Source organism: Protopterus annectens, chromosome 1.part2 (assembly GCF_019279795.1).
Source record: "Protopterus annectens isolate FY-2018-M chromosome 1.part2, PAN1.0, whole genome shotgun sequence".
In the NCBI taxonomy this organism is placed as follows: Eukaryota; Metazoa; Chordata; order Ceratodontiformes; family Protopteridae; genus Protopterus; species Protopterus annectens.
This window is the reverse complement of record NC_056727.1, coordinates 705659105-705686532: the sequence shown is the minus strand read 5'-3', so window position 1 is coordinate 705686532 and position 27428 is coordinate 705659105. Positions and strand designations below refer to the sequence as shown.

The 27428-nt window shown below is 45.0% G+C and overlaps 1 protein-coding gene across 4 annotated transcripts in view; it reads left to right on the top strand.

Annotated features, from left to right (window-relative positions):
• Window positions 1-27428, top strand: part of STRN (striatin) — a 2479646-nt gene that overhangs the window by 2206209 nt on the left and 246009 nt on the right. For all 4 annotated transcript variants that reach the window (XM_044058581.1, XM_044058573.1, XM_044058566.1 and 1 more), the window contains one exon: window positions 16442-16609. In XM_044058581.1, the coding sequence (XP_043914516.1) occupies window positions 16442-16609 (168 nt within the window). The remainder of the gene's footprint in view (window positions 1-16441; window positions 16610-27428) is intronic.

The following is a 27428-nucleotide window of genomic DNA, read 5'->3' as shown; positions in this document are numbered from 1 at the left end:
CAGTCCTGGTTACCCTCCCTCCAGCCCCCTGACTTCTCTTGGCTATACTTTTCTTCTTGTTTAGTGTATTTCAGCTTTCTGGTGTATTTGCTTTTTGTTGGAGGTGTAACCTAACATATAATTGCTTTCTATTATGGGGTCACCTGACATCTGGGGAAGAAAAACTGATGTAATGGCATCGGCTGCATGTTTTGTACCCCTGACGACCTGACGTCATGGAAGAAGAGACAGCATCCAACGCAGGAATTCAAGACTTTGATATTCAGGCCAGCTGAGGGCTACCTGCATGCAGATAACCCAAATGTAATTACTGCAACAGTGAATACACTCGAACATCTACATTTATGGTAAGTGTACACAACTGTACTTTCTAAGCCACCCCCTTATGGTAAGAACTCACAAAGACTCACCTCTTCCCATCCTCACCTCTGCCCACCTTCACATACCCCTAGGAGGAAATTTCTCTCTTCACTCAAGCACTTGGGTCACCATTACTAAGGACCAATAGGATGTTCATCGTGTTTCACTGTTGCAGTTATTACTCTTGGGTTATCCTGCTGGCAGGCTACCCGCAGTCTGCCAGAATTCCAAAGTCTAGGTCCGGCGTCGGTTGCTGTCACCTCTTCCCTGACGTCGGTGTGCCAGGGGTATAAAAGATGCAGCCAACGCCATTTTCTTCAGTCTTTCTTGCCACGCGGTGCCCGAAGCAAAAGCAGTTCGCAAGTGCCTGACGGCCGACTCCTGAGATTTTCAAATCCGAATTTCAGAACCAAAGTCTTCATTAAAGCTAAGTACCCCGTTGGGAAAACTTTTTTCTTGCTACAGACGGTTGTCAGAAAAAGTTAACAATTGTATTTCTTGTGGGAAGCAAATACCTCATAAGGATTTTCACTCTTACTGTATTCCTTGCCTAGGCCCTGATCACAACGTTGCTAGCTGTCGGTTTTGTGCTAGATTTAACCAACACACTATCAAGCGTTGGATCGATTTTGCATTTCATTACTTTGGCCGAAGATTTAATTATGTAATGCCATTGGACCAGCCAACAAACGGAGTTTACAAAAAACGCAAGGACAAGGAAAAAGATAGGCATCCGAGGTCTAAAACCAACGACAAGGCCTCTGCTAGGCCAGTCGGCGGTTCTCAGTGAGGCACTTTCGCAGCCCCTGGCGCCCACTACCTCAGCCACAGGCCGCTTCCGACTCCCACGTGGAGCCGACTGGGCCTCTGGATACTCGAGGTATTGGACACTGAAATCATTCCCTCAGATGGGTCCGGAGCCGCTGAGCAGGCATCGGCTTCTGAGGGTGTCTTCAGACATACACAACTACATATTAAGCCATCTTCAGCTTCAAAGACTAAAGCAGCTCTAAAGACAAAGAAACAAGTACAGCATTCTCCTACTCAGACTTCCATGCCTAAAAAACAGATGCTCAAAATGGCCGAAGATCTAATTACTTTGATCAGGGGCTCCCATCCCCCTCCTGATAAGAGGCCTAGGCAATTGACAGAGTATGATTCTTCTGATCAGGTTTCTATTGCCTCTAATTCCTTTTCTGAACAGGATTACTCCATGCTTCCCTATGAGGATGTTGATGCTGAAGAATCCATTCCTTCAGCCTCTCCTCCTGAGGATTATTCTTTTGGGGAAACCCTGCATACCATGAGGGAGCATTTCCACTGGGAGAGCCAAGATTATTCTGAATCTAAGAAAAGGCTCAGAGACTTTCTGCTACTTCCTCAAATTAGACCCCTTGCTATTCCACCTTTTCTAGACATTGTAGGTGATGTATTTTCAGAGTCCGGCCTGTCCCCTGACTCTTTACCCCCCTGCACCTGCTAAGCCGGACAGATACTACAGGGTCCCGGATTTTCATAAATTCCTATACAAAATCTGCGCTGCTGACCCAGAAACTATATCTCAGGGTCCCAAAGGGGTTAAAGCTTCCACTGCAAAAAACCTTGTCCCCCCTGATAGGGATTCTAGGGCTCTAGACAGATGGAGGAAAAAAGTCTACACTTCTGCTACCCTGACTGTAAGGGCTTTAAATTGTCAGTTTCATATGCTTAAATATCAGCGATATTTAATGTCACTGCTGAAACACATTGTTGACAAATACTGAATGTTCAGAGAACAAGGAATTGCAGGATTTATTACATGCAGCTCTACAAGTGGGAAAGCATACTTTGCAATGTGGTTATGATTCACTGTAGGCCTCTTGCAGGTCCGCAGTGACAGGTTCTGTGATTAGATGGCATGCTTGGTTAAAGGAGCAGAATCTGTCTGATCATGTTAAAGCAAAATTATTAGATGCACCATTACAGCACGACACTTTGTTTGGTACTAAAGCAGAAGAGGTGTTGAAAAAAATGGAGGATAAAGCAAAATCCATGCAGACAGTCAAGGATTTCTTACAGGTACAGCCACCCAGGTTTAGCAGGAACTGGCCTTCTAAAAATTGGTCCTTTCCAGTGTCAGACAGACCACAAAGAGGCAGATCTCAGCCCCAAGGCTCATACAGGCCTAAACAATGGAGTGCTTCTACCTCCAAAAACGGAGAAGATAAATCACAACCTTACAGGAAACAGTCCCAATGACTTTCCTCTACCAAATCCAAGCACTTTTCTTTTGGCAGCCCCCTTAGGGGGAAAACTAGCACTTTTTTCATCAAATTGACAAATGGTTACCCAAGACAAATGGCTCCTGAACATAGTGTCCCAAGGCTACAAGTTCCATTTTCACACTCTACCAAGGTCAAAAGGTATGCCAGACCTGCCACACAATCAATGGGCAGAGGCACAAAAACAAATTACAGCCCTCATGGACATGAGGGCCATTCAGCAAGTACCACAACAAGAGCAAGGATTTTACTCCAGACTTTTCCTAGTACCCAGAAAGGACAAAACCTGGAGACCAATACTGGACCTGTCTACACTAAATACGTTTCTGGATGTTCCAAATTCAAGATGTTGACTCTACAGCAGCTACTGCCCATGCTGGGCAAGTAGGCTTGGCTCATAACTTTGGACCTAAGAGGCATACCTGCATGTCCCAATCAGACAATCTTGCAGAAGATACCTCCGGTTCATAGCTGGCTCAATGCTTTACCAATTCTCTGCACTGCCCTTTGACTTGTCTACTGCACCCAGCGTCTTTACAAAATGCCTGGCACCAGTAATTGCGTTTTGCAGACAAAACAGAATTCAAATATATCCCTACTTGGACAACTGCCTAATTCAAGCAGAGAACAAAGACATTCTTCTAAAGCATCTGGCGTTTGTAAAAAGATTACTAATTGGCCTAGGGTACACAGTAAACGAAAAGAAATCAAAACGAATGCCCTCTCGAGAAAATAATCCTGGGTGCAAGCTTAAATACAACTGCCCAGATGGCTTATCTCACACCAGACAAACAAAAGCAACTGACTACTTACTTCAAGAAATTGACAACAAAACCCCACTTATCTGCAAGGAAAATCCTGCAGGCCTTGGGTTTCATGGCATCCTGCATTTTAACTAATTCCATATGCCAAACTGCATATGAGGAAACTACAATGGTATCTAAAAAGTGTTTGGACACAGCATTGCCACAGCCTGGAGACAGTAATTGCTCTCCTTCCCTGCCTGCAACAGGAGTTTCAATGGTGGGCAGAAGCCTGTCACCACAACAAGGGCCTGCCATTCAGTTTACCCACAGCCAGACAGACACTGACAACGGATGCATCAGATTATGCCTGGGGGGACCATATGGCAGGAAAATGTATTCAGGGCACATGGCCTGCAAACCAGATGCATCTTCACATCAACCAAAAAGAGATGCTAGCTGTTCAAAATGCCCTGACCGCTTTCAAGGACCTGCTTCATCCAGGACAGTTACTGATAAAGACAGACAACACTACTGTACATAAACAAGCAGGGAGGTACACATTCCTACCCCCTCTGCAGACAAGCAATGACCTTATGGAACACAGCATTGGCTTTTCAAGTTCACCTGCAAGCACAATTCCTGCCAGGAAAAACAAATACTCTGGCAGACGAGCTAAGCAGAAACCTCATGGATCCCCACAAATGGAAATTGGATCCACAAATCTTCAGCATAAGGAAATGGGGATGCCCAGACATAGATCTGTTTGCCTCCCCTCACAACTGTCAATTGCAGAGATTTTGCACAAGGATGCATCGCAAGCAAGCATGGAAAGTGGACGCCCTATCCTTCAGCTGGAAAAATCTAACAGTTTATGCTTTTCCCCCACTGCCTCTCCTTCCAAGGGTACTCCTAAAGGTCAGACAAGAGAAGCCAAAAATGATACTGATTGCACCAGACTGGCCACGCCAGCACTGGTACCCAATCCTAAAGAGCTTGTGTCAAGGTCCAGCATGGATATTGCCTCAGACTTCTCACTTGCTGACCCAACAAAACAATCAGATCCTGCACAGCCAACTCAGGACCTTAAATCTGGCAACATGGCGGATAATGTAGCCATTCAGAACACTCCTCTTTCAAAAGCGGTTATGGATGTTATCTTGGAGGCCAGGAGACCCAGTACAAGAAAATCTTATGCAGAAAAATGGAAGAGATCTGTGCTTGGAACCAGGAACAAGGCATTGACACGGGTGTACCAAATATCCCTCAGATTTTACAATACCTAACTGAGATGCTGAACAAAGGCTTTTCTTTCTCATCAATTAAGATTCATGCCTCTGCCATTTCAGCCCATTACAATATGGAACCACCTATCTTTTCTCATCCTTTAATAAGGCAGTAACTCAGAGGGGCCAAAAACTTTAGGCCTCCAAGGAGAGCACCAATTCCGGCCTGGGACCTCAATTATGTTTTGGAAAAACTCACACTGCCTCCTTTCAAGCCAGCATTAACAGCAGATATAAAATTCTTATCCTGGAAAATAGCTCTGCTCCTAGCAATAACCTCTGCAAGGCGAGTCTCGGAGTTACAAGCACTCATGGCTGTGGAACCTTTCATCATTTTTTCATCCAGACAGGGTTTCTCTGAGGACAAACCCTACATTTATGCCTAAGGTGGTGTCCAGTGTGGCCCTCAACCAAACCATTCACTTGCCTACCTTTTATCCAAATCCACAGAACAAGAGTGAGAAAATTCTGCATTCTTTGGACATACACAGGCAGTTACGCTTCTACTTGAACAGAACTAAAGCTTTCAGAAAGACTAAGAAACTTTGTGTCATATGCTGCAGGATCACAAGGAAAGGCTATCTCAAAACAGACTATTTCTAAATGGATAGGCCATTGCATCCGTTTCTGCTATTTTCAACATGGCAAATCAGTGCCTAAGGGCATTAGGCCTCATTCCACCAGAGCAGCAGCCACTTCAGCAGCCTTCCTCAGAGGAGTACTAACCAAAGATATCTTAGAGGCTGCAACTTGGAGTTCAGTGCACACCTTCACAAAGCCCTACCACTTATCTCTTTACTCTAAGTTCAGAGCAGGTTTTGCCACTGCAGTTCTTCAGGGCCTCATAGCCACTCCTAATCCTATTTAGCCCAGCCACCCATCCTCAGCTTTGGGATTCAACCCAAGAGTAATGACTGCAACAGTGAAACATGATGAACATAGTACAGTTGTGTACCTACCATAAATGTAAATGTTAGAGTGTATTCACTGTTGCAGTCCAGGTTACCCACCCACCACCCCCCTTTTTCTTTGCTGGGATTTATCTGCACTTCTCTATCCTATACAACCTGTTTGGTGTATTTGCTTGTAGATGAAAGAAATTTTATTTTTGTGCATGCATTTTTATTGGCATGTTTTTCCAGCCTACCATTTGGGGGCACCTGACGTCTGGGGCAAGAAGAACTGAAGAAAATGGCGTTGGCTGCATCTTTTATACCTCTGGTACACTGATGTCAGGGAAGAGGCGACAGCAACCGACGCTGGACCTAGACTTTGGAATTCTGGCCGACTGCGGGTAGCCTGCCAGCAGGATAACCCAAGAGTAATGACTGCAACAGTGAATACACTTGAACATCTACATTTATGGTAGGTACACAACTGTACTTTCTGAACATAGTGTCTCAGGGGTACAAATTCTCCTTCCACACCCTTCCAACCCCAGAAGGATTCCCAGATCTACCACCAAATCAGTGGGCAAAGGCTCAAGAACAAATCCTTTCCCTGCTCTCCTTGGGGGCAGTAGAGCACGTTCCTGCAGAGCAGATAAGCCACGGCTTCTACTCCACACTTTTTCTGGTGCCCAGAAAAGAGGGCACCTGGCACCCCATCCTCGATCTATCCATTCTAAATGCTTTTCTGGTGATCCCAAAATTCAAAATGCTCACCTTCCAACAGCTTCTACCCATGCTCTCCAAGGACACACCTGGCTAGCTACCCTGGACCTAAAAGAGGCCTACCTCCACATTCCAATGAGGGAGTCCTGCAGAAAATATCTCCACTTCAGAGCAGGATCTCAACAATTTCAGTTCACTGTGCTTCCCTTTGGCTTATCTGCTGCTCCCAGAGTTTTCACAAAATGCCTGGCCCCGGCCATTGCCTTTTGCAGACAATAAATATTCAAATTTATCCCTACTTAGATGACTGCCTTATTCAGGCAGACATCCAGGAAAAGCTGCTCAAAGACCTGGCCTTTGTAAAGGACCTACTAACCTCCCTAGGGTACACAAACAATGAAATCAAATCTAAAGAGGTACCAACCAAAAGGATAATCTTCCTGGGAGCAAGTCTGGACACAGCATCCCAGATGGGCATGCCTTATACCAGAGAAACAATTTTTCCTATCAGCTTACTTCTCTCAACTGGCCACCAGGCCCCAACTTTCTGCAAGGAAAAGCCTGTAAGCCCTGGGGTTAATGGGCTCTTGCATACGCCAGACTGCATATCAGGAAACTTCAGTGGTACCTAAAGAGCCTTTGGTGTCAGCACTCTCAGGATATGGAAACTCTTCTGCCTATAATTCCTTGCCTGAGGAAGGAGTTTCTTTGGTGGGCAACATCATACTCCCACAGCAAGGGACTGCACTTCTCCCCACTCCCTGCCACACAGACACACCACAGACGTATCAGACTACGCTTGGGGTGCACACCTGGACGGCAGGTGGATATAGGGCCAATGGAACCCCCAGCACCTCCCTCTGCACATCAGTCTAAAAGAGATTATGGCCGTGCAGCAGGCCTTAATAAGTTTCAAACACCTTCTTTCTCCAGAGGTTCTCCTGATCAAGACGGACAACACCATTGTGATGTGGTACTTCTACAAGCAGGGAGGGACTCACTCCTACCCTTTCTGCAGGCTAGCCTTGAACCTTTGGTTCACAGCCACTTCCATGCAAATACACCTGTTAGCTCAATACCTGCCAGGCTCTCTCAACTCCCTGGCAGACCAGTTAAGCAGACAATCCTTGGACCCTCATGAATGGCAGCTCAACAGAAGCATCTTCTTCCTAATAACTCAGAAATGGGGAACCCCGGAGGTCGACCTGTTTGCTTCCCACACCAACCACCAGCTCAGCAAATTCTGCACCAGGGAACATCACTGCATGGCTTGGAAAGTGGATGCCATGTCCTTCCCAACTCTGTCTATGCCTTTCCTCCCCTACCTCTCATTCCCAGGGTACTGCTCAAAATAAGGGAGGAAAAACCAAGGACCATTCTCGTAGCTCCAGACTGGCCCAGACAGCACTGGTACCTCTTGCTGCGCAGTCTGTCCCCGCTGTTTCCATGGAATCTTCCTCAGATTCCAAACCTCCGAACCCAGAGGGAAGGGAAACTCATGCACCCCAATTGCAAACACTTCATTTGGCAGCTTAGCTTATACCCTAGCCCCTGACCAGTCTGCCATCCTCAGTAAACAGGTTTTGGGTGATATCCGAGGCGCCAGACCCCGTAGCATCAAAAAGTCTTATGCAAATAAATGGAAAAGGTTCTGTACCTGGATCCAGGCTAAGGGGGCCAACACGTTACAGCCCTCCATCCCTCTCATCCTGAATTACTTAGCTGACCTACTACACAGTGGTCTCTCATTCTGCACTACAAAAATTCATGCCTCTGCTATTTCTGCTCTTTTTCCCCACTGAGCAGCCTCTCTTTTCACACTCTCTGATTAAACAGTTCCTCAGAGGGGCTAGCAACTTGAGGCCCCCCAGAAGGGCACCAACGCCAGCTTGGGACCTTAACTTTGTCTTGGAAAAGGTCACCCTGCCCCCCTTCGAACCAACTTCTGCAGAGCTAAAATTTCTCTCCTGGAAAACGGCCTTTCCTCCTGGCCATCACTTCAGCCAGAAGAGTCTCTGAGCTGCAAGCCATCATGGCTGTGGAACCCTTCATTATCTTCCATGCAGACAGGGTATCCTTCAGAACTAATCCATCCTTCATGCCCAAGGTGGTGTCCAGTGTGGCTCTCAGCCAATCCATTCATTTACCCACCTTCTTTCCTAACCCCCAAAACAAGGGGAAAAGGATTCTACACTCTCTAGATATGCACACACAGCTCAGATACTATCTGGACAGGACTAAACCCTTCAGGAAGTCTGATCAATTGCTGGTTACCTTTGTTTCAGGGCAGGAGGCTAAGCCATCTGCAAGCAAACCATTTTCCAAATGGATAGCACACTGCATCCATTTCTGCTACAAACAGCATGGGCTAGCCTCCCCCCAAGGGGGTCAGGACACACTCCACCAGAGCATCCTCCACCTCTGCAGTTTTCCTCAGTGGAGTCCCCACCAGGGACATACTGGAGGCTGCCACCTGGACATCTGTTCATACTTTACCAAGCATTACCACCTCCCTCTCTTCTCCAAATCCAGGGCAGGGTTTGCCTCTGCAGTCTTGCAAGGCATGCTAGCCAGCCCCTAGCTTCCTGGATTGTCTCCACCCATTTCCTCAGCTTTGGGAATCTACCGAAATGCGATGACTGCAACAGTGAAACATGAAGAACATAGTACAGTTGTGTACACGTACCGTAAATGCAGATGTTTGAGTGTATTCACTATTGAAGTCCTGGTTTCCCTCCCTCCACCCCCTCTCTCTTTTTCTTTTTACTTGTTGTTCCCTTTTCCTTAAAAGGGACAGATTGGTATCTGTTTTCCACTGGTGGGTTCTTCACCAGAGCCTGGCCTCCTACTTTGGGGGCTCCTGACAGGTTAGGGCTAGAAAAACTGATGTAATGGCATTGGATGCCTTCCATTATACCACTGACGAACTGATGTCAGTCCTCAAGTGACAGCAGCAACCAACGCAGAAATACTAAGTCTGTGGTATTCGGGCCAGCCGAGGGCTACCCTGGCAGAGGTAATCCAAATGTGATGACTGCAACAGTGAATACACTCTTAACATCTACATTTATGTTAAGTGTACACAACTGTAATACCAGTCACTTTTGGCCCAAAACCTTCAGGAGTCTGCTAAAAAGCTGAAGATGAAGAGGAATTTCACCTTTCAATATGACAATGACCCCAAGCATACATCCAAATCAACAAAAGAATGGCTTCACCAGAAGAAAATTAAAGTTTTGGAATGGCCCAGCCAGAGCCCAGACCTAAATCCAGTAGAAAATCAGTGGGGTGACGTGAAGAGGGCTGTGCACAAGAGATGCCCTCGCAATCTGACAGATTTGGAGTGGGCAAACATTGCCAAGGCAAGATGTGCCATGCTAATAGACTCCTACCCAAGAAGAGTGAATGCTGTAATTAAATCAAAAAGTGCTTCAAAAAATATTAGTTTGAGGGTGTGCACACTTATGCAAACAGCTTATTATATTTTTTTATTTTTTTTATTTTTTCCCCTTACAGATTTGTTTGTTTTTCAATTGAATTGTACAGGTTATAGGTCGCACTAATGGTGGGAACAGTTTTGAAATGTTTTAGTGTGGTCACATTTTTTATATCGCAAAAACCTGTCATTTTAACAGAGGTGTGTACACTTTTTACATCCACTGTATATAGTTAAGGCTACTGCAGCAGTGATCCTTTTGGTGAACATAGTACAACTGTGTAAGGAAACTTACCATAATAGTAACTGTTTGAATGACGACTGCCACACGCTACGCTTAACCACTCTGTCCCTGCATCCCTCTTATTTTTGTATGTTTTATTTCCAGTATATTGACCCTTTTTATTTTCCTAGCATTGACTTCTTCGTGGCTTTAGTCTCCTCTCTGTTGGCATGAAAACTCTGAAGCATTTGGCGCCCAAACCACTCTTTAGTCAGCTCAGCTGGCTAGCAGTTTGGGCATGTTGTGAAGGTACCCTTAAGCTTAGTAAGCCGACTGGCTGTTGTATTCTTAGGAGTAAACTGTATAACTAAGGTTACTGCAGCAATGATCATTCACACATTTATTGTTCTAGTAAGTTTACTTACATAACTATGGTTTCAGATGTACATGAGAAGAAACTGGAGCACAATACGAAAACCAGGTGTACAAAATTGACAGTTTATTTTGGTGATGTTCTTCGTGTTTCACTGTTGCAGTCATTACATTTGGGTAATCTGCTGACAGGTTGCCCTCAGTCGGCCTGAATTCCAAAGTCTTGGGTCCTGCGTCGTTTGCTGTCTTCTCTTCCATGCAGCCGATGCCATTTTCTTCAGTCTTTCTTGCCGCGTGGTGCCCGAAGCAGAAGCATTTCGCAAGTGCCGGTCGGCCGACTACTGAAATATTTGTGTTTGAGTTTCAGAACAGAAGTCTTCAATAAAGCTAAGTACCCCTTTGGGGAAACATTTTTCTTGCTTTTTACCGATGTCAGAAAAAGTTAATAATTGTATTACTTGTGGGAAGCAAATACCTCATAAGGATTTCCATTTATACTGTATTCCTTGCCTAGGCCCTGATCACAACGTGCCTGGCTGTCGGTTTTGTGCTAGATTTAACCAACGCACTATTAAGCGTCAATATATTTTTGCATCTAAGTATTTTGGAAACAGATTTAACTACCCAGAGATGTCGTCGGATAGCAATCCGACTACCGGAGTACATAAAAAACGCAAAGAAAAGGACAGAGAACGGCAGTCGAGATTCAAAACCGATGACAAAGCGTCTCCTAAGCCAGTCGCCGGTACGCGGGTACTCAGTGAGGTGCTTTCGCAGCCCCTGATACCCGCTACCTTCGAGTCGTAGGCCTCTATTGACACCCATGTGGAGTCCGGCATGCCGCAAGATACTCAAGGTATTGGACCGGCAGATGTATCTCGCTCGGATGGGTCCAGAGCCGCTGAGCAGGCACCGGCTTCTGAGGGTGTATTCAGACCTCAACTTTTTTATATCAAACCGACGAAAGCTGCAAAACCAAAGGCAAAGACACCTTCTAAAACTAAAAAAATGACGCGTGAGCCACATGCACAGGCCTCTATGCCTAAAAATCAGATGATCAAAATGGCTGAAGACCTTATTACCTTGATCAGGGATACCTATTCCCCTCCAGATACGAGGCCTAGGCAAGACACTGACTATGAATCTTCATATCAGGTTTCTGTTTCTTCTGATTCCTCTTCTGATCAGGAAGTATCTTTACCTCCCTATGAGGATTCTGATGCTGAGGAGTCTATTCCATGTGCATCTCCTCCTGAGGATTATTCATTTGGAGAAACCTTGCATACTTTGAGGGAGCATTTCCACTGAGGGAGTCAAGACTTCTCAGAATCAAAAAAGAGGCTCAGGGATTTCCTCCTTCTCCGTCAGCACAAGCCTTTAGCCATTCTCCTTGTGTTACACATTGTGGATGATGTTTTCTCTGAGTCAAGCCTGACCCCTCTTTCCCTCCAGCTCCCAGTAAACCTGACAGATATTACAGGGTCCCCGACTCTCATACATTTTTATTTAGAAACCCTACTGCTGATCCTGAAACTATTTCACAGGGTCCAAAGGGAGTTAAGGCCTCAACAGCAAAAAACCCTACCCCCTCCAACAGAGATTCAAGGGCACTGGACAGATGGGGAAAAAAGGTTTATACATCTGCAACCTTGGCAATCAGGGACTTAAACTTTCAATTTCATATGTTTAAGTACCAACAACATGTTATGGAATTGCTGAAACAGAAAATGTTGATTTCAGAATGTGCAGAAAATAAGGAATTGCAGGAATTATTGCATGCAGCTGAACAAGTTGGAAAGCATACTTTGCAATGTGGTTTTGATTCTTTAGAGGCCTCGTGCAGAGCCACAGTTACTGGATCTGTGATTAGGAGGCATGCCTGGTTAAAGGAACAAAATTTGCCTGATCATGTTAAAGCTAAATTGCTAAATGCACCTTTACAGCATGATTCTCTGTTTGGTATTAAGGCAGAAGAGGTTTGAAAGAAAATGGAAGACAAATCTAAGTCTATGCAAACTGTTAAATATTTCTTACAAGTGCAGCCACCTAGATTCAGTAGACACTGGCTTACAAAATATTGGTCCTTTCCTGTGTCACAGAGCTCAAAGGGGCAAATCCAGACGCCCTAAGGGTTCCAGGTACCAGGCTCAAGACTCGTACAGGTCAAAGCAATGGGGCGCATCCACCTCCATATCTGGAGGAGATAAAGCGCAAACCTACAGAAAGCAATCCCAATGACTTCCCTCTGCCTACACCAAGCACTTATCTTTTGGCAGCACCCATAGGGGGAAAATTAGCACTTTTTGCTCAACATTGGCAGTTAACAACCCAGGACAAGTGGGTACTGAACATCGTATCACAGGGATACAGATTCCATTTCCACACACTGCCAATGACAAATGTTTTTTCCAGACCTGCCAAAAAACCAAAGGGCAGAGTCACAGAAACAGGTTACGTCCCTCATGGATATGGGGGCCATTCAGACAGTATCAGAACAGGAAAAAGGACAAGGTTTTTACTCGACTGTTCTTGGTACCCAGAAAGGACAAGGCCTGGCGACCAATACTGGATTTATCGATTTTGAACACATACCTGGACATTCCAAAATTCAAAATGCTCACTTTGCAACAGCTTCTGCCCATGCTGGGCAAGAATGCTTGGCTGGTGACTTTAGACTTAAGAGACATATCTGCATGTCTCAATAAGGCAGTTGTGCAGAAGATACCTCAGATTTAAGGCTGGCTTAATGCATTACCATGTCTCTGCACTGCCCTTTCGCTTATCTACTGCTCCCAGGGTCTTTACAAAGTGCCTGGCACCAGTAATTGTATTTTGCAGACAAAGAAGTATTCAAATATATTCTTACTTGGACGACTGTCTCATTCAAGCAGAGAACAAGGATACTCTTCTATGACACTTTGCATTTGTGAAAAGGCTTCTAGCATGCCTAGGGTACACAATAAACGAAAAGAAATCACAACTGGTACCCTCTCAAAAGATAACATTCCTGGGTGCAAGCTTGCATACAACTGCCCAGATGGCTTACCTCACGGCAGACAAACAAAGGCAACTGACTACTTACTTTAAACCGATGGCAACAAAAACCCAGTCTTCTGCAAGACAAATTCTGCAGGCTTTGGGCTTCATGGCATCCTGCATCCTACTAATTCCATATGCAAGACTGCATATGAGGAAACTTCAATGGTATCTAAAAAGTTTATGGAGTCAACATTCACACAGTCTGGAAACAGTGATTCCTCTCATCCCCTGCCTGCAACAGGAGTTTCTATGGTGGGCAAAGGCCTGTCACCAAAACATGGGATGGCCCTTCACTCTACCCCGTGCCAGACAAACCTTAACAACAGATGCATCAGATTATGCCTGGGGGGCCCACATGGCAGGAAGATGCATTCAGGGCATATGGGCACCAAATCAAATGTATCTACCTATCAACCAGAAAGAGATGCTAGCTGTTCAAAATGCCCTAACAGCCTTCAAGGACTTACTTCATCCAGGACAACTACTGATAAAGACGGACAACACCACAGTCATGTGGTATATAAATAAGCAAGGGGGCACACACTCATACCCCCTTTGCAGATTAGCCATGGCACTGTGGGACACAGCTTTGACCTACCAAATAAATCTTCAAGCTCAATTCCTGTCAGGAAAACAGAACACTCTGGCAGATGATTTAAGCAGAAACCTTATGAATCCTCACAAGTGGAAACTAAATCCACAAGTATTCAGCATGATAACAGAGAAATGGGGGAGCCCACACATAGATCTATTTGTCTCTCCTCAAAATTATCAATTGAAAAGATTCTGCACAAGGACTTATCACAGACTAGCATGGAAAGTGGACGCCCTATCCTTCAGTTGGAAAACCTGTCAGTTTACATCTTTCCTCCTGTGCCTCTTCTACCTAAGGTCTTCCTAAAAGTCAGACAAGAGAAGCCAAAGATGATATTAATTTCCCCTGACTGGCCCTGCCAATACTGGTACCCAATCCTAAGGAACTTGTCTCAATACCCAGCATGGACCTTGCTTCAAAGACCACAGCTACTGTCCCAGCAAAACAATCAGATCCTGCACAATGAACTACAGACTCTGAATCTGGTAGCATGGCTAATCATGTAATCATACGAACGACACCTCTCAGTAAAGCTGTGATGGATGTAATTTTGGAAGCCAGAAGTCTTAGTACTAGAAACTCTTATGCTGACAAATGGAAGAGATTCTGTGCTTGGAATCAAGCACAAAGAACTGATACAGCAGACCCACATATTCCTCGGATATTACAATACTTAACTGAGATGCTTGACAAAGGCCTATCTTTCTCATCAATCAAAATCCATGCCTCTGCCATTTCGGCTCATTACAATACGAGCCACCAATCTTTTCTCATCCTTTATTAAAGCAGTATCTTTGAGAAGCCAAAAATGGTAAGGCCTTCTAGAAGATCACCATTACCTGCACGGGACCTCAATTATGTGTTGGAAAAGCTCATCCTGCCTTCATTTGAACCAGCCACTACTGCTGATATAAAGTTCTTATGGAAGACAGCTCTGCTGCTAGCAATTACTTCAGCAAGAAGAGTTTCAGAGCTACAGGCCCTCATGGCTGTAGAGACTTTTATCATATTTTACCCAGACAGGGTGTCTCTGAGGACAAATCCTATGCCTAAGGTGGTTTCCAGTGTGGCTCTTAACCAAACAATTCATCTGCCAACTTTTTATCCAAATACGCAGAACAAAGGGGAAAAAATTGTGCATTCCTTGGATGTACATAGACAGCTTAAGATTCTACTTGAGCAGGATAAAAGCTCTAAGAAAAACTGAGCAATTACTAGTGTCATATGCTGCAGGATCAGAAGGAAAGGCTAACTGAAAGCAGACAATTTCAAAGTGGATAAGCCACTGCATCTGTTTCTGCTACATACACCATGGTAAACCTGTGCCCAAGGGCATTAGGTCTCAATCCACCAGAGCTGCAGCTACTTCGGCAGCCTTTCTCAGAGGAGTACCAACCTAAGACATTCTAGAGGTTGCTACTTGAAGTTCTGTTCACACCTTTGCAAAGCATTACCATTTGCCTCTCTACTCTTAAGTCCAGGGCAGGCTTTGCCACTGCAGTGCTGCAGGGCCTCATAGCCGCACCTAATGCTGTTTAGCTCCAGCCTCCCAACCATAGCTTTTTCATTCTACCTAAGTGTAATGACTGCAGCAGTGAAACACGAAGAACATAGTACAGTTGTGTACACTTACCATAAATGTAGATGTTCGAGTGTATTCGCTGTTGCAGTCTGGGTTGCCATCCCGCTGTCATTCTATAGTTTATCTTTCTTTCTCTATCTTCTACAACCTATGTGGTGTATTTGCTTGTAGAGGAAGGTAAAGTTTATATTGATGCATGTATATAGATATATATAAGGCAGGAGTTTGAGCTGGATGTGGCAGAATTAAAGATGTTAAGATATGCACTGGGTGTGACAAGGGTGGACAGGATTAGGAATAAGTATATTAGAGGGTCAGCCCAGGTTGGAAGGTTTGGAGGCAAAGCCAGAGAGGCACGATTACATTGGTTTGGACATGTGCTGAGGAGGGATGCTGAGTATATTGGGAAAAAGATGCTAAGGATGAAGCTACCAGGTAACAGGAAAAGAGGAAGGCCTAAGGTAAGGTTTATGGATGTGGTGAGAGAGGACATGTAGGTGGTTGGTGTGACAGAGCAAGATGCAGAGGACAGGAAGAAATGGAAACAGGTGATCTGCTGTGGCGACCCCTAACGGGAACAGCCGAAAGAAGATGATGATGATATATTATTGCTACCTTTTTGGGGGCACCTGTCATCGGGGGCAAGAAAAACTAAAGAAAATGGCGTCAGCTGCATGGAAGAGAAGACAGCAACCGACTCAGGACCCAAGACTTTGGAATTCAGGCCGACTGAGGTCAAACTGCCAGCAGATTACCCAAATGTAATGACTGCAACAGTGAAAACACTCAAACATCTACATTTGTGGTAAGTGTACACAACTGTACTTTCATAGTGCCTTCAGTTACTAAAACTTTATCTTTCAATGGTATATAGAAAGTGCCATTTAGGTGGTTGCCAAAGGTGTTTGATCTTTTTTTAATTCTCCTACAGATCCATCTGTCCTTCGTGGTATGCTTCTAGGACACACTGATGCAGTGTGGGGTTTAGCGTACAGCAGTGCACATCAGAGGTTACTGTCATGCTCTGCAGATGGTAGCATAGGCCTGTGGAATGCAGCTGAAATCGGTCCGTCCTTAGCAAGGTTCAATGAAAATACAGGTATAGAGATGTTTTTATATATTTTTTAAATAACTCACTGTGGTAAATCTGAGAACATTTTTTGCATAATGTAAACATTGCTACAGAAGTAAAGTTGTCATTTAGCGAGGACAAGTATCTGTGCTCTTGGATCTAATTTTGGGTAAACTGAGGGCTTATTTTACTGTATACACCCATCTTCCTGACTTTTTAAACCTGTTTTTTTTTTTATTAGAGTCAGTTACAGACAGTTATTTGTTTATTCTGTATTAACAACAATGCCTGATAAGGAAGTTGAAGTTTGGTGCAATGTTTCAGCACAGGAGCACTGCAAAAGGAAATAAACAGCCCATTTACATCAAAATTTGTAGTACATTAAGCCCTAAAATAAATCTTTAATTTGGTATCATATTACTCTTCTGATGTACACAAAATGTGGTGGGGAAAATATAGCAAAATAAATCATTAATAGTTTCATTAGAAGTGCTCTTGTAGTTTCATGGCTTTCCTTTCAAAAATGTCATAGCAACCAGAAAATGGACCCTTAGGAAGGACTTTATGTTGATGTGGCTGGAGCCTAAATGTTAGCCTAATTGTATACAGTATTTAGAGATTGCAAATAATGATCAGAATTTAGTCAAGACACTGTTTATCAAAAAGTGAAGGGTGCTGTATGAACACTTTCCTTGCAAAATAAGAGAATCTCATTTTGCAGTGTGAAGGAGTTTGCACTCTTGTTCAGCATTTTTGGCAGGACATCAAAAACGCATCAGAGGCATACTTCCATGAAGTGGACTGACTCCTGTTCACCTGCTTATTATTCTGCCTACAAGCTTTTAGTGGCAGGTTCATAGTTCTTTTCACCCAGTCAACAAGAGGTGCAGACTGACCCTTTAACAGCATTGTCCTCCCCAGGAGTCAGAAAAGTTGTATTCTGTTTGGTGAGGAGAGTGGGACCCAATCATTTAATCATCATGTGACCTTTTGTTTCAGTTAGGTTTTCATTAAGCTCTGTATATGAGCTACCATCATGTTTTCTCAGTGATGTCATTAATGTCAATGGTATTGGCAGTCTTGTTGAGCAGTTACCATTGTGGAGTTTGAGAAAGAATTTGTTGAAATATTCCTTTACTTTTGGTCCCTCAATCCAGCTGTTGGTAAGGAGAGAGAAATGGCTTGCTTATGTTTCTGCTGACGCACTTTTGGTTTCTTGAAAGGAGATGTTCTTAGTGTTTCACTGTTGCAGTCATCACATTTGGGTTATCTGCCTGCAGGTAGCCCTCAGCCGCCCTGAATACCAGAGTCTTGGATTCCTGCATCAGATGCTGTCTCTTCTTCCATGACGTCAGGTCGTCAGGGGTATAAAACATGCAGCCAACGCTATTGCATCAGTCTTTCTTGCCACGCAGTGCCTGAAGCAGAAGCAGGTTCGCATGTCCCGGTCGGCCGACTCCTGAAATTTTCGTTTTCGAGCTTCAAGTCTTCAAAAAAGCTAAGTACCCCGTTGGGGATTCCTTTTTCTTGCTCTTAACCGATGTCAGTAAAAGTTAACAATTGTCTTACCCGTGGAAAGCAAATAACAGATAAAGATTTTCATTCGTACTGCATTCCTTGCTTAGGCCCAGACCAAGACGTCCCTTGCTGTCTGTTTTGTGCCTTGTTCAACCCCCAAACTATTAGTCGTCAGGCTATATTTGCAGCAAATTATTTTGGTACTCTGTATAACTATCCAGAAATGGCATCGGTAAGCCCATCCGACTACCGATTTTCCGAAAAAACATAAGGATAAAGACAGAGACAGACCGCATAGGTCCAAAACTGCCAACGATGCTTCCATTAAGCTAGTTGCCAGTCCGCCAGTACTCAGTGAGGTGCTTTCGCAGTCCCTTATACCCACTACCTCAACTTTGCAGGTCTCTACTGAGACCCATTCTGAGTGCGGTATGCCGCGAGATGCTTCTTTGACTATGGAACCTGCGGATGTCTTTACCTTGGATGGGTCCGGAGCCGCTGTGCAGACACCGGCTTCTGAGGGTGTATTCAGGCCTACAGACTTGAATTTTAAACCGACGCCATGTTCTTCATCCAGGCCTAAAACTCGACCCACGCCTAGAAAACCAACTTCCAAACCGCATGCTCAGGCCCATATGCCTAAAAAACAAATGCTTAGAATTGCTGAAGACCTTATTACCTTAATTGGGGGAAGCCAGTTTTCCCCCTCTAAGAGACCTAGAACTGATTTTCCTTCTGATTCTTTTGATCAGGAATCTGATATTTCTGTTTCTTCTGATTTCCAGGATTTGCCCTTATCTACCTATGAGGATTCTGATGCAGAGGATTCCATTCCCTCTGCTTCCCCCCCAGAAGATTTTTCTTTTGGTGAAACCTTGCACACTCTTAGGGAGCATTTCTGCTGGGAAAGCCAGAATTACTCTGACTCCAAAAAGAGGCTTAGGGAATTCTTACTCCTCCCTCAATACAGGCCTTTAGCTGTCCCTCCTGTTTTGGACATTGTAGATGATGCTTTCTTGGAATCTAGTATTTCCCGAGACACTTTACCTTCAGCTCCCAGAAAACCTGACCGGTATTAGAGTACCTGACTCTCACAAGTTCCTCTTCAAGAATCCTACTGCGGATCCAGAGACCATTTCCCAAGGACCAAAGGGCAGTAAGGCTACTGCTGCCAAAAAACCTACCCCTTCTGATAGAGATTCCAGAGCCTTGGACAGATGGGGTAAGAATGTATATACTTCTGCTACTTTGGCCATTAGGGCTTTAAATTGCCAGTTTCATATGTTAAAGTACCAGCAGCATATTATGGGACTGCTTAAACAGAAAATGATGTTGATTCCTGACTGTGCTGAACACACAATTACAGGATTTAATGCATTATGCAGAACATGTTGGTAAGCATACTTTGCAATGTGGTTTTGACTCTTTAGAAGCATCTTGCAGGGCTGCTGTCACTGGGTCTGTACTTCAAAGGCATGCTTGGCTTAAGGAGCAAAACTTGCCAGATCATGTTAAAGCTAAATTACTGGATGCTCCCTTAAACCAAGACCGCCTGTTTGGCAACAAAGCAGAAGTAGTCCTCAAAAAGATGGAGGAAAAACTAAATCTATGCAGACTGTTAAAGCTTTCCTGCATGTGCAGCCTCCTCGATTTAGTAGACATTGGCCTTCAAAGAATTGATCTTTTCCAGCCTCTTCCAGGCTTTCTCAGTCCAAACCCAGGAACAGCAGACCACCTAGGTTACAGTCTCAGGCTGCGCACAGACCTAAGCAGTGGGGGGCTCCCACTTCCAAAGCAGGGAGTAGTAAGACACCCCCCCTATGGAAAAATGGCACAATGACTTAACCTTAACCCTTCCAAGCCCTGCTCAACTACCTGCTCCCTTAGGGGGAAAGTTCGCCCTGCATGCAAAAAACTGGGAACTCATTATCCAGGACAAATGGATTTTGAATATAGTTTCCCAAGGATACATATTCCACTTTCACACAATTCCAACCCCAAATGGTTGGCCAGACCTACCCACAAATCAGTGGGCAGAGGCTGTACATCAGGTTCTCTCTCTCTTCATAAGTATCAGGGCCATTCAGCCTGTCCCAGCAGAAGAAAGGGGACAAGGTTTTTATTCAAGACTTTTCCTGGTACCCAAAAAAGACAGCTCCTGGTGTCCTATCCTGGATCTCTCTGTTCTAAACATCTTTTTGGTAATCCCAAAATTCAAAATGCTAACACTTCAACAGCTGCTTCCTATGCTAGGCAAATATGCCTGGTTAGCAACCTTAGACTTAAAGGAAGCTTAACTGCACATTCCAATAAGGGAATCTTGCAGGAAATACCTATGCTTCAGGGCAGGCTCCAAGCAATATCAGTTCTCTGCACTTCCCTTTGGCTTATCTACTGCGCCCAGGGTATTTACAAAGTGCCTAGCTCCAGTCATTGCATTTTGCAGGCAAAGAAATATTCAAATATACCCATACCTGGACAATTATCTAATTCAGGCAGAAAGCCAGGACATACTTTTGAAGCATGTGGCATTTGTACAAAAGGTGCTAACTTGTCTGGGGTACACCATAAACGAAAAGAAATCACATCTGGTACCCTGTCAGCAAATTATATTCCTGGGAGCAAGCTTGAACACAACTTCCCAGATGGCTCTCCTCATGCCAGAGAAACAAATTCATTTGACAGCTTACTTCAAACTAATGGCCACAAAAACCTTGCTGTCTGCAAGACAAATACTGCAAGCCTTGGGGTTCATGGCCTCCTGCATTCTTCTAATTCCATATGCAAGACTGCATATGAGGAAACTACAATGGTATCTAAAAAGCCTATTGTCAACATTCTCAGGATCTAGAAGCAATGATTCCTATCATACCTTGCCTACAGTTAGAGTTCCTTTGGTGGGCAGAGGCCTGCCACCAAAACAAGGGACTACCATTCACTCTACCACCTGCCGCCCAAACCCTGACAACAGACTCATCAGATTATGCATGGGGGCTCACCTGGCAGGGAAGTGCATTCAGGGCAAATGGAACCCAAGTCAGATGCACTTACATATCAATCAGAAAGAAGTGTTAGCTGTACAGAATACTCTGACAGCCTTCAAGGACCACATTCTTCCAGAACAATTAACGGTAAGGACAGACAATACCACTGTTATGTGGTACATAAACAAGCAGGGGGGACCCATTCTTACCCCCTCTGCAGACTAGCCATGGTTCTGTGGAACACAGCCTTGAGCTACTAAGTGCATTTACAGGCTCAATTCCTGCCAGGAAAGCTAAATACACTGGCAGACGACCTAAGCAGAAATCTCATAGACCCACACGAGTGGAAACTGGAACCAAAGACTTTCAGTATGTTGATAAACAAATGGGGGAGCCCAGATATAGACCTGTTTGCCGAGAGTCGAGAGCGATGGATTGCTTTGGGAAGCAAGTTTATGCTTCAGCAACCTTCTCTGTGAGGGCATTGAACTATATGGCACACGTCTTCCGACTCCAGCTAGATCTTCTCAAGGATATCACGGAGCTGACCCCAGGGTCCATGTCGGCAGAGGACAGGAAGACGTTCGATGCACAAATGGCCACCCTAAAAGCAGTAGCCAACACATCCATGCGTTTGCTCTCCCACGCCACGTAGGGAGCTGCATGGGTGGCGGGCACAGGCATTGCCATCAGGCATCACACCTGGCTCCGCTTATGTCAATTCTCGGAGCCCTTCAAGGTGTCTTACCAATGCCCCTTATGATGGTTCTTCCCTGTTTGGGAAGACGGTCAGAGAGTCTTTGGTCCAGAGCGAGGAGGACAGGAAGACACCAGTGTCTGCCGTCAGGATCCGCTTCTGCCCGCCTCAAAGGTCCTTTTCCAGGAAGCAGCAAGGCCCAAAGAAGATGTGTTCTGTGAGTCTCAGGCATTTTCCCAGGACACTCAGGACTCGCCTTCCCCCAGAGCCAGAGGGTGATTTGACAGACACCGCCCTAGAGGCAGAGGGGGTCCAAAGAATTTTGGGTTCCAAGAACCCTTCTTGGATAAACCTGGGCAGCAGCCCTGAGGGTTGCCTTGACTGTTCATCTCTGGAGGCAGTCTGGGGTCGTTTGTCGCTGCACCCTTTAGCATGGGAGTCCATAACAACAGATCATTTGGTGTTGCGCATCATATCCAGAGGATATTCTGTTCCGTTCCAGGAACCTACCCCATCCAAGAAAGCTCTCCCGGACGTCCCACCTGCACAGTGGGAGGAAGCAGCAGTACAAATAGATTCACTGCTAAGGAAGAGTGTCATCCAACCGGCCCCCTTAGGCCAGTCCAGATCTGTAGTTTATTCCAGGTTCTTTTTAGTGCCGATAAAGACAAGGGATCTCAGACCAATCTTGGATCTGTCCAAATTGAACCTGTCTGTAATCAAGACAAAATTCTGGATGGTCACGCTTCAATCTATCCTGCCCTATCTGCAGGCCAGAGACTGGATGTGCTTGATCTCCAGGACACATACTTTCACATCAAGATGGACAGGCACTCTCGGTGGTTCCTTCGCTTCCGGCTGGGAGCCAATCATTATCAATTTCAAGCCCTTCCCTTTGGTCTCACCACTGCCACTCGGGTGTTCACCAAGATAACGGTGGTAGTAGCGGCTCACCTGAGCATTCAGGGTATTCGGGTCTTTCCATACCTGGACGATTGGCTCTCTACTGCCCCTTCAGGGCATCTATTTTGTCAGGCCCAGGGACTCCTTTCTTCAGCTAGAGAAAACAAGTTGGGCATCAGAATCAACATGAACAAATCTGTTCTACTCCCGGTTTAGGTTTTGGATGCCATCAGGGCATGGCTGGACACATTACAAACGAGGGTGTTCCTTATGTCAGAGAGGATACACAATCTGAGGTTACACATCTTACACATTCTTCAGACCCGCCTACTGACAGCTGATGCAGTGTTAAGAGCACTCGGGTCTGTCTGCCACAATCAATATTCTTCCAGTGGCACGTCTTCATATGAGAGTGTTGGAGTGGACACTTGTGGTTCAGTGGTCCCTGCTAGACCTCCCTTTGTCCTTTCCGGTGAGAATCTTGAGAGCATGCAAGGACTCCCTTTGGTGGTGGATTCAGTCCCCACATCCCGTCAAGGGACACCCGTTCCAACCTACCTTTCCCAAGACCACAGTGATCACAGCCACCTCACTACTAGGGTGGGGAGGACACGGCTCTGGATGAACAGTCCAAGGCATGTGGTCCCTTTCTGAGACCTATCTGCTCATCAGTATGTCAGTGGTCTGGTATATCAACAAATAAGGGGGAACCAGATCTTATCCCCTGTGTCGAGAAGCCATGAGAATGTGGGTATGGGTGATCTCCACCGGCCGTTTTCTGGTGGGAATGCACATTCTGTGACAGTCCAAAATTCTAGCGGACAGGCTCAGCAGATCTATCTTGATGCCTTATGAGTGGTCTCTGAATCCCTCAATAGCAGAACAGATCTTTTTAAAGTGGGGTCGTCCTTGATGCAATCTCTTTGCATCTCCTTCCAATGCAAAACGCAGCAAGTTTTTTGCTCTGAACCCCCTGCCGGGGGAAATCCCCAGAGATGCTGTGATTTATGCTTGGCCTCCCGGTTTTCTTTATGCATATCCTCCTCTTCCCCTTATGTCAAAGTTTCTGCTGAAAGCCTGAAGGCTGGGGAGCACTGTGATCCTCATTGCCCCATTCTGGCCTCGACAGGTTTGGTTTCCTTTGCTCAGGTCTCATCTAGTTGTTCCACCATGGACTTTGGTTCCGGATCCTCTCTCACATCCCTTGGGGATCCCACACCCAGACCTGGACAGTCTGAAGCTCGCTGCTTGGCTGCTCCGGTTCCCATGATTATTAGGACTCCTGGTTTGTCATCCCGTTAAGTCCATTCTGGTAGCGGCTCACAAATCTTCTACCAGAAAAGTGTATCATTGTAAATGGAAATGTTTCTTGATATGGGCCACTCAGCGGTCCCCGGACCCTTTTACTGCACCTCTTTCGGCAGTCTTAGTTTTTCTGGCTAGCCTTTTTCAACAGGGCGCTAATTCCTCTACAGTTAAAGTCCAACTGGCAGCCATTTCTAATTTTCATAAGACCTTTCTTAAAGGTGCTTTTCTTCTTAAACCCCCAGTACAGGATCCTATCCCGCCGTGGGACCTTGCCTTACTTTTGCAGGCATTGGTTTCTCCCCCCTTTGAGCCTGCGGGTTCAGCGGATTTGCATTTTCTGACCTGGAAAACTGCCTTCTTGGTCGTCATCACTTCCACCAGAAGGATGTCGGAGCTTCAGGCTCTTTCAATCAAAATCCCCTACATGATTTTTCATAAAGATAGGGTGTCGTTATGCACTAACCTGTCCGTCCTTCCTAAGGTAGCTTCGGAAGCCAATATTAATCAGACCATTAACTTGCCAGTCTTCTTTCCTAACTACCAGAACAAAGGGGAATATAGGTTACATTTATTTGGATGTGCATAGACAATTGAGCTTTTACCTACACATGACTAAACCCTTCTGCAAATCTGATCAACTTTTTGTGTCTTATGCAAAACCTTTCTTCGATAAACCAGTTTCGAAAGTGACAGTTGCTCGCTGGATTTCACAATGCATTGGCCAATCCTGTTTGGAGAAAGGTCTGTCTCTGCCAGGGAAACTGAAAGCTCATTCGACCTGATCTATGGCTAAGTCAGCGGCCTTTTGGTCCAGGGTATCTTTGGATTATATTTGTTCGGCTGCCACTTGGGCCTCATCTCATACCTTTATTTTGCATTATAAATTAGACATTGTCTCTAGGAGTAGAGCATCCTTTGGCTCTGCGGTGCTCCGGAACATCCTTCCATGAGGGCCACCCAAGAGTTTGGTAGCAGGGGACTCTGTCCCACAGGTTGAAGATCAAATGAAGTAAACTACTTCAGATAAAGAAGTTAGGTACTCAACACAACGTTCCATCTGAGTAGTTGTACTTCATTTGTATTCAACCGTCCCCCCCTCCTTCCCCCTAACCTTATTTAGATTGATATGCTTTCTTATTAGATGGGTATTGTTGGGATCCTTGGTCCTGTCCAGGCTGAGGGTTTTTCGTATTGGTTATCCTGGTGATGGTGTCATTGGGTCGGGTGTCTGATACATGTTAGGCAAGCAAACTCGATCTGAGGGGAGAAGAGAGACGGGAGCATTATGGGCAAGGGGAGGAGCATGGAGCTCGGAGCCATAGCTGGAAAATATGGCCGTGTCGGATCCGATGTGGATTTGAAGTCCCACAGGTTGAAGACAAATGAAGTACAACTACTCAGATGGAATGTTATTGTTATTGTGAGTACATAACTTCTTTTTAATTGCTATCCACAACTTCTATTCTGGTTGATAAAACTATACCTAACCTGTGTATAAAACTAAAGGGACTAGTAATATTTTCACTGCTTGTATGTTGCTATCCATATCCCTAAAATGGAGCTTCTTATCTCAGTTTGCATTATCTTTTTTGTCACTTCCCACATATCCTTAGCTGCAATAACAGAATCCTTTTTTAATCCATTCTCCTCAGTACTTCATTTTATTTATTGTGTCCCCATAAATATGGATATTGCTGGACCAGTTTGTTGGTGGGTACATAGTTTACAGCTATTGCCTGTGGTTTATCTTCTTTAGTTTTGTATCATGTAAAAACCTGAAACTGACTTAGAAGGTTCCACAATCTGAAATGCCTTTTTCTGGTTTTATCAGGTGCAAAATAATATAATCTACAGATAGACAAGTTTTCTTAATTACCATACCAATTATATCCTTGGATTTCTGAGTCCCTTATTTACTTTGCTAATGGTTTTTAATATAACATAAATAAAGGGGAAAGAGGGGCACCCCTGTCTGTTTTCTCTTCTCAAACAGAACTTAACAGAGGGGAACCCCCACACACACACAGACACACTAATTTTCACCTGCGATCCCTCATATATCCTCTTAATCAACCTTTTAATTTAATCAGGATATGCAAATGCTTCCATTGTCCTACTCATAGAATCCCAATTTACACACTCAAATACTTTTTCTGCATCAAGACTCACCACCAACAGTGTTTTACATTCTGTTTCCCTCTGGATCATTTTTCTATTAATGTTGTCAAATGTTTGCCTTCTCACCACAAAACCACACTGATACATATCTATCACTTTTGGCATCACCTTTGATATTCTTTTAGCTGTTATAAGCACTTTATAGTCATGGATGTCCTTCTATTCCTGTGTTGCAGTATTCATACTGTTTGATTTCCAGCCCTCAGGCGATCTGACATTGTCTCCTATACAAAAGCTCAAGCCTGGCTGCTGCAGGTGCATGGGACGTCACACACAGGGCCATAAACCAGGGACTATAAATCTGACGTCTGCATGCACAGACCTCAGAACATTTCAGCCACAGACGATGTACACTTCGACAGCTCCGTTCCTTAGTCCAAATACTTCAAATAAGATAAGTACCCCATTGGAGTTTTTGTTTTTCCTTATTACTTGAGCTTGGTTGCTGTAGGTTTTTTTCAGCTATTTACCCGATGCCTGATAAAGAGAGCAAATGTAATTGCCGGCATCAGATACCGCATAAGGATTCACACGATAAGTGCGTGTTTTTCTTAAGTGAGGAGCACGACCATAAGGCCTGCTCCATTTGTCAGTCATTCATAACAAAAACTTTGTGCAGCCATTTGGCAGCTTTAAACTTGTATTTAGAGAATCAGAGGGTGAAACGCCTTGCTCGCAGAATGGACCCCGAGTCGGCAACCCTAACCGAACAACTGAGGAAGAAGGGCAAAGTTTCCAGGCCTATTCCTGTTGCCGCTCCGCCATTGGACATCCCACCGACTACCAGTTTAGGGCCTGAGGAACAGCCAATTGTTCCATCAGCTTCGGATCCTCTGGAAGAGGCTGTTATTGCAGCTTACAGAGAGCACGTCAGTGGAGCAAACCCAGATGCTGGCCTCGACCGACGTAGAGGGGGAACCAGTACTTGGTCGGCCAACCGAGACCCCTTCTGCTCTTGCCCAGACCACAATTACTAGGCCAACACCAATTAAGAAAAAATAAAAACCAAACACTTGAGCCCTATGCCTCAAGCTACTCCAGATTGGCAGACATTCACCAATTCCTTACTGTAGGCCTTTATGGCCCTTAAGGCTACAGGCCCTGACCCTACAGACATTCCATTACTGAGCCCTAGGCCAGCCTCTGCTTCTTCCCTGCCTTTAATCTCTACACTGCAGTGAAAAGAAGAACCTGAACAATATGACTCCTCTTCTGAGGAATCTGTTTCTTATGTCTCTCAGATAGCTTCTCCTGTGGA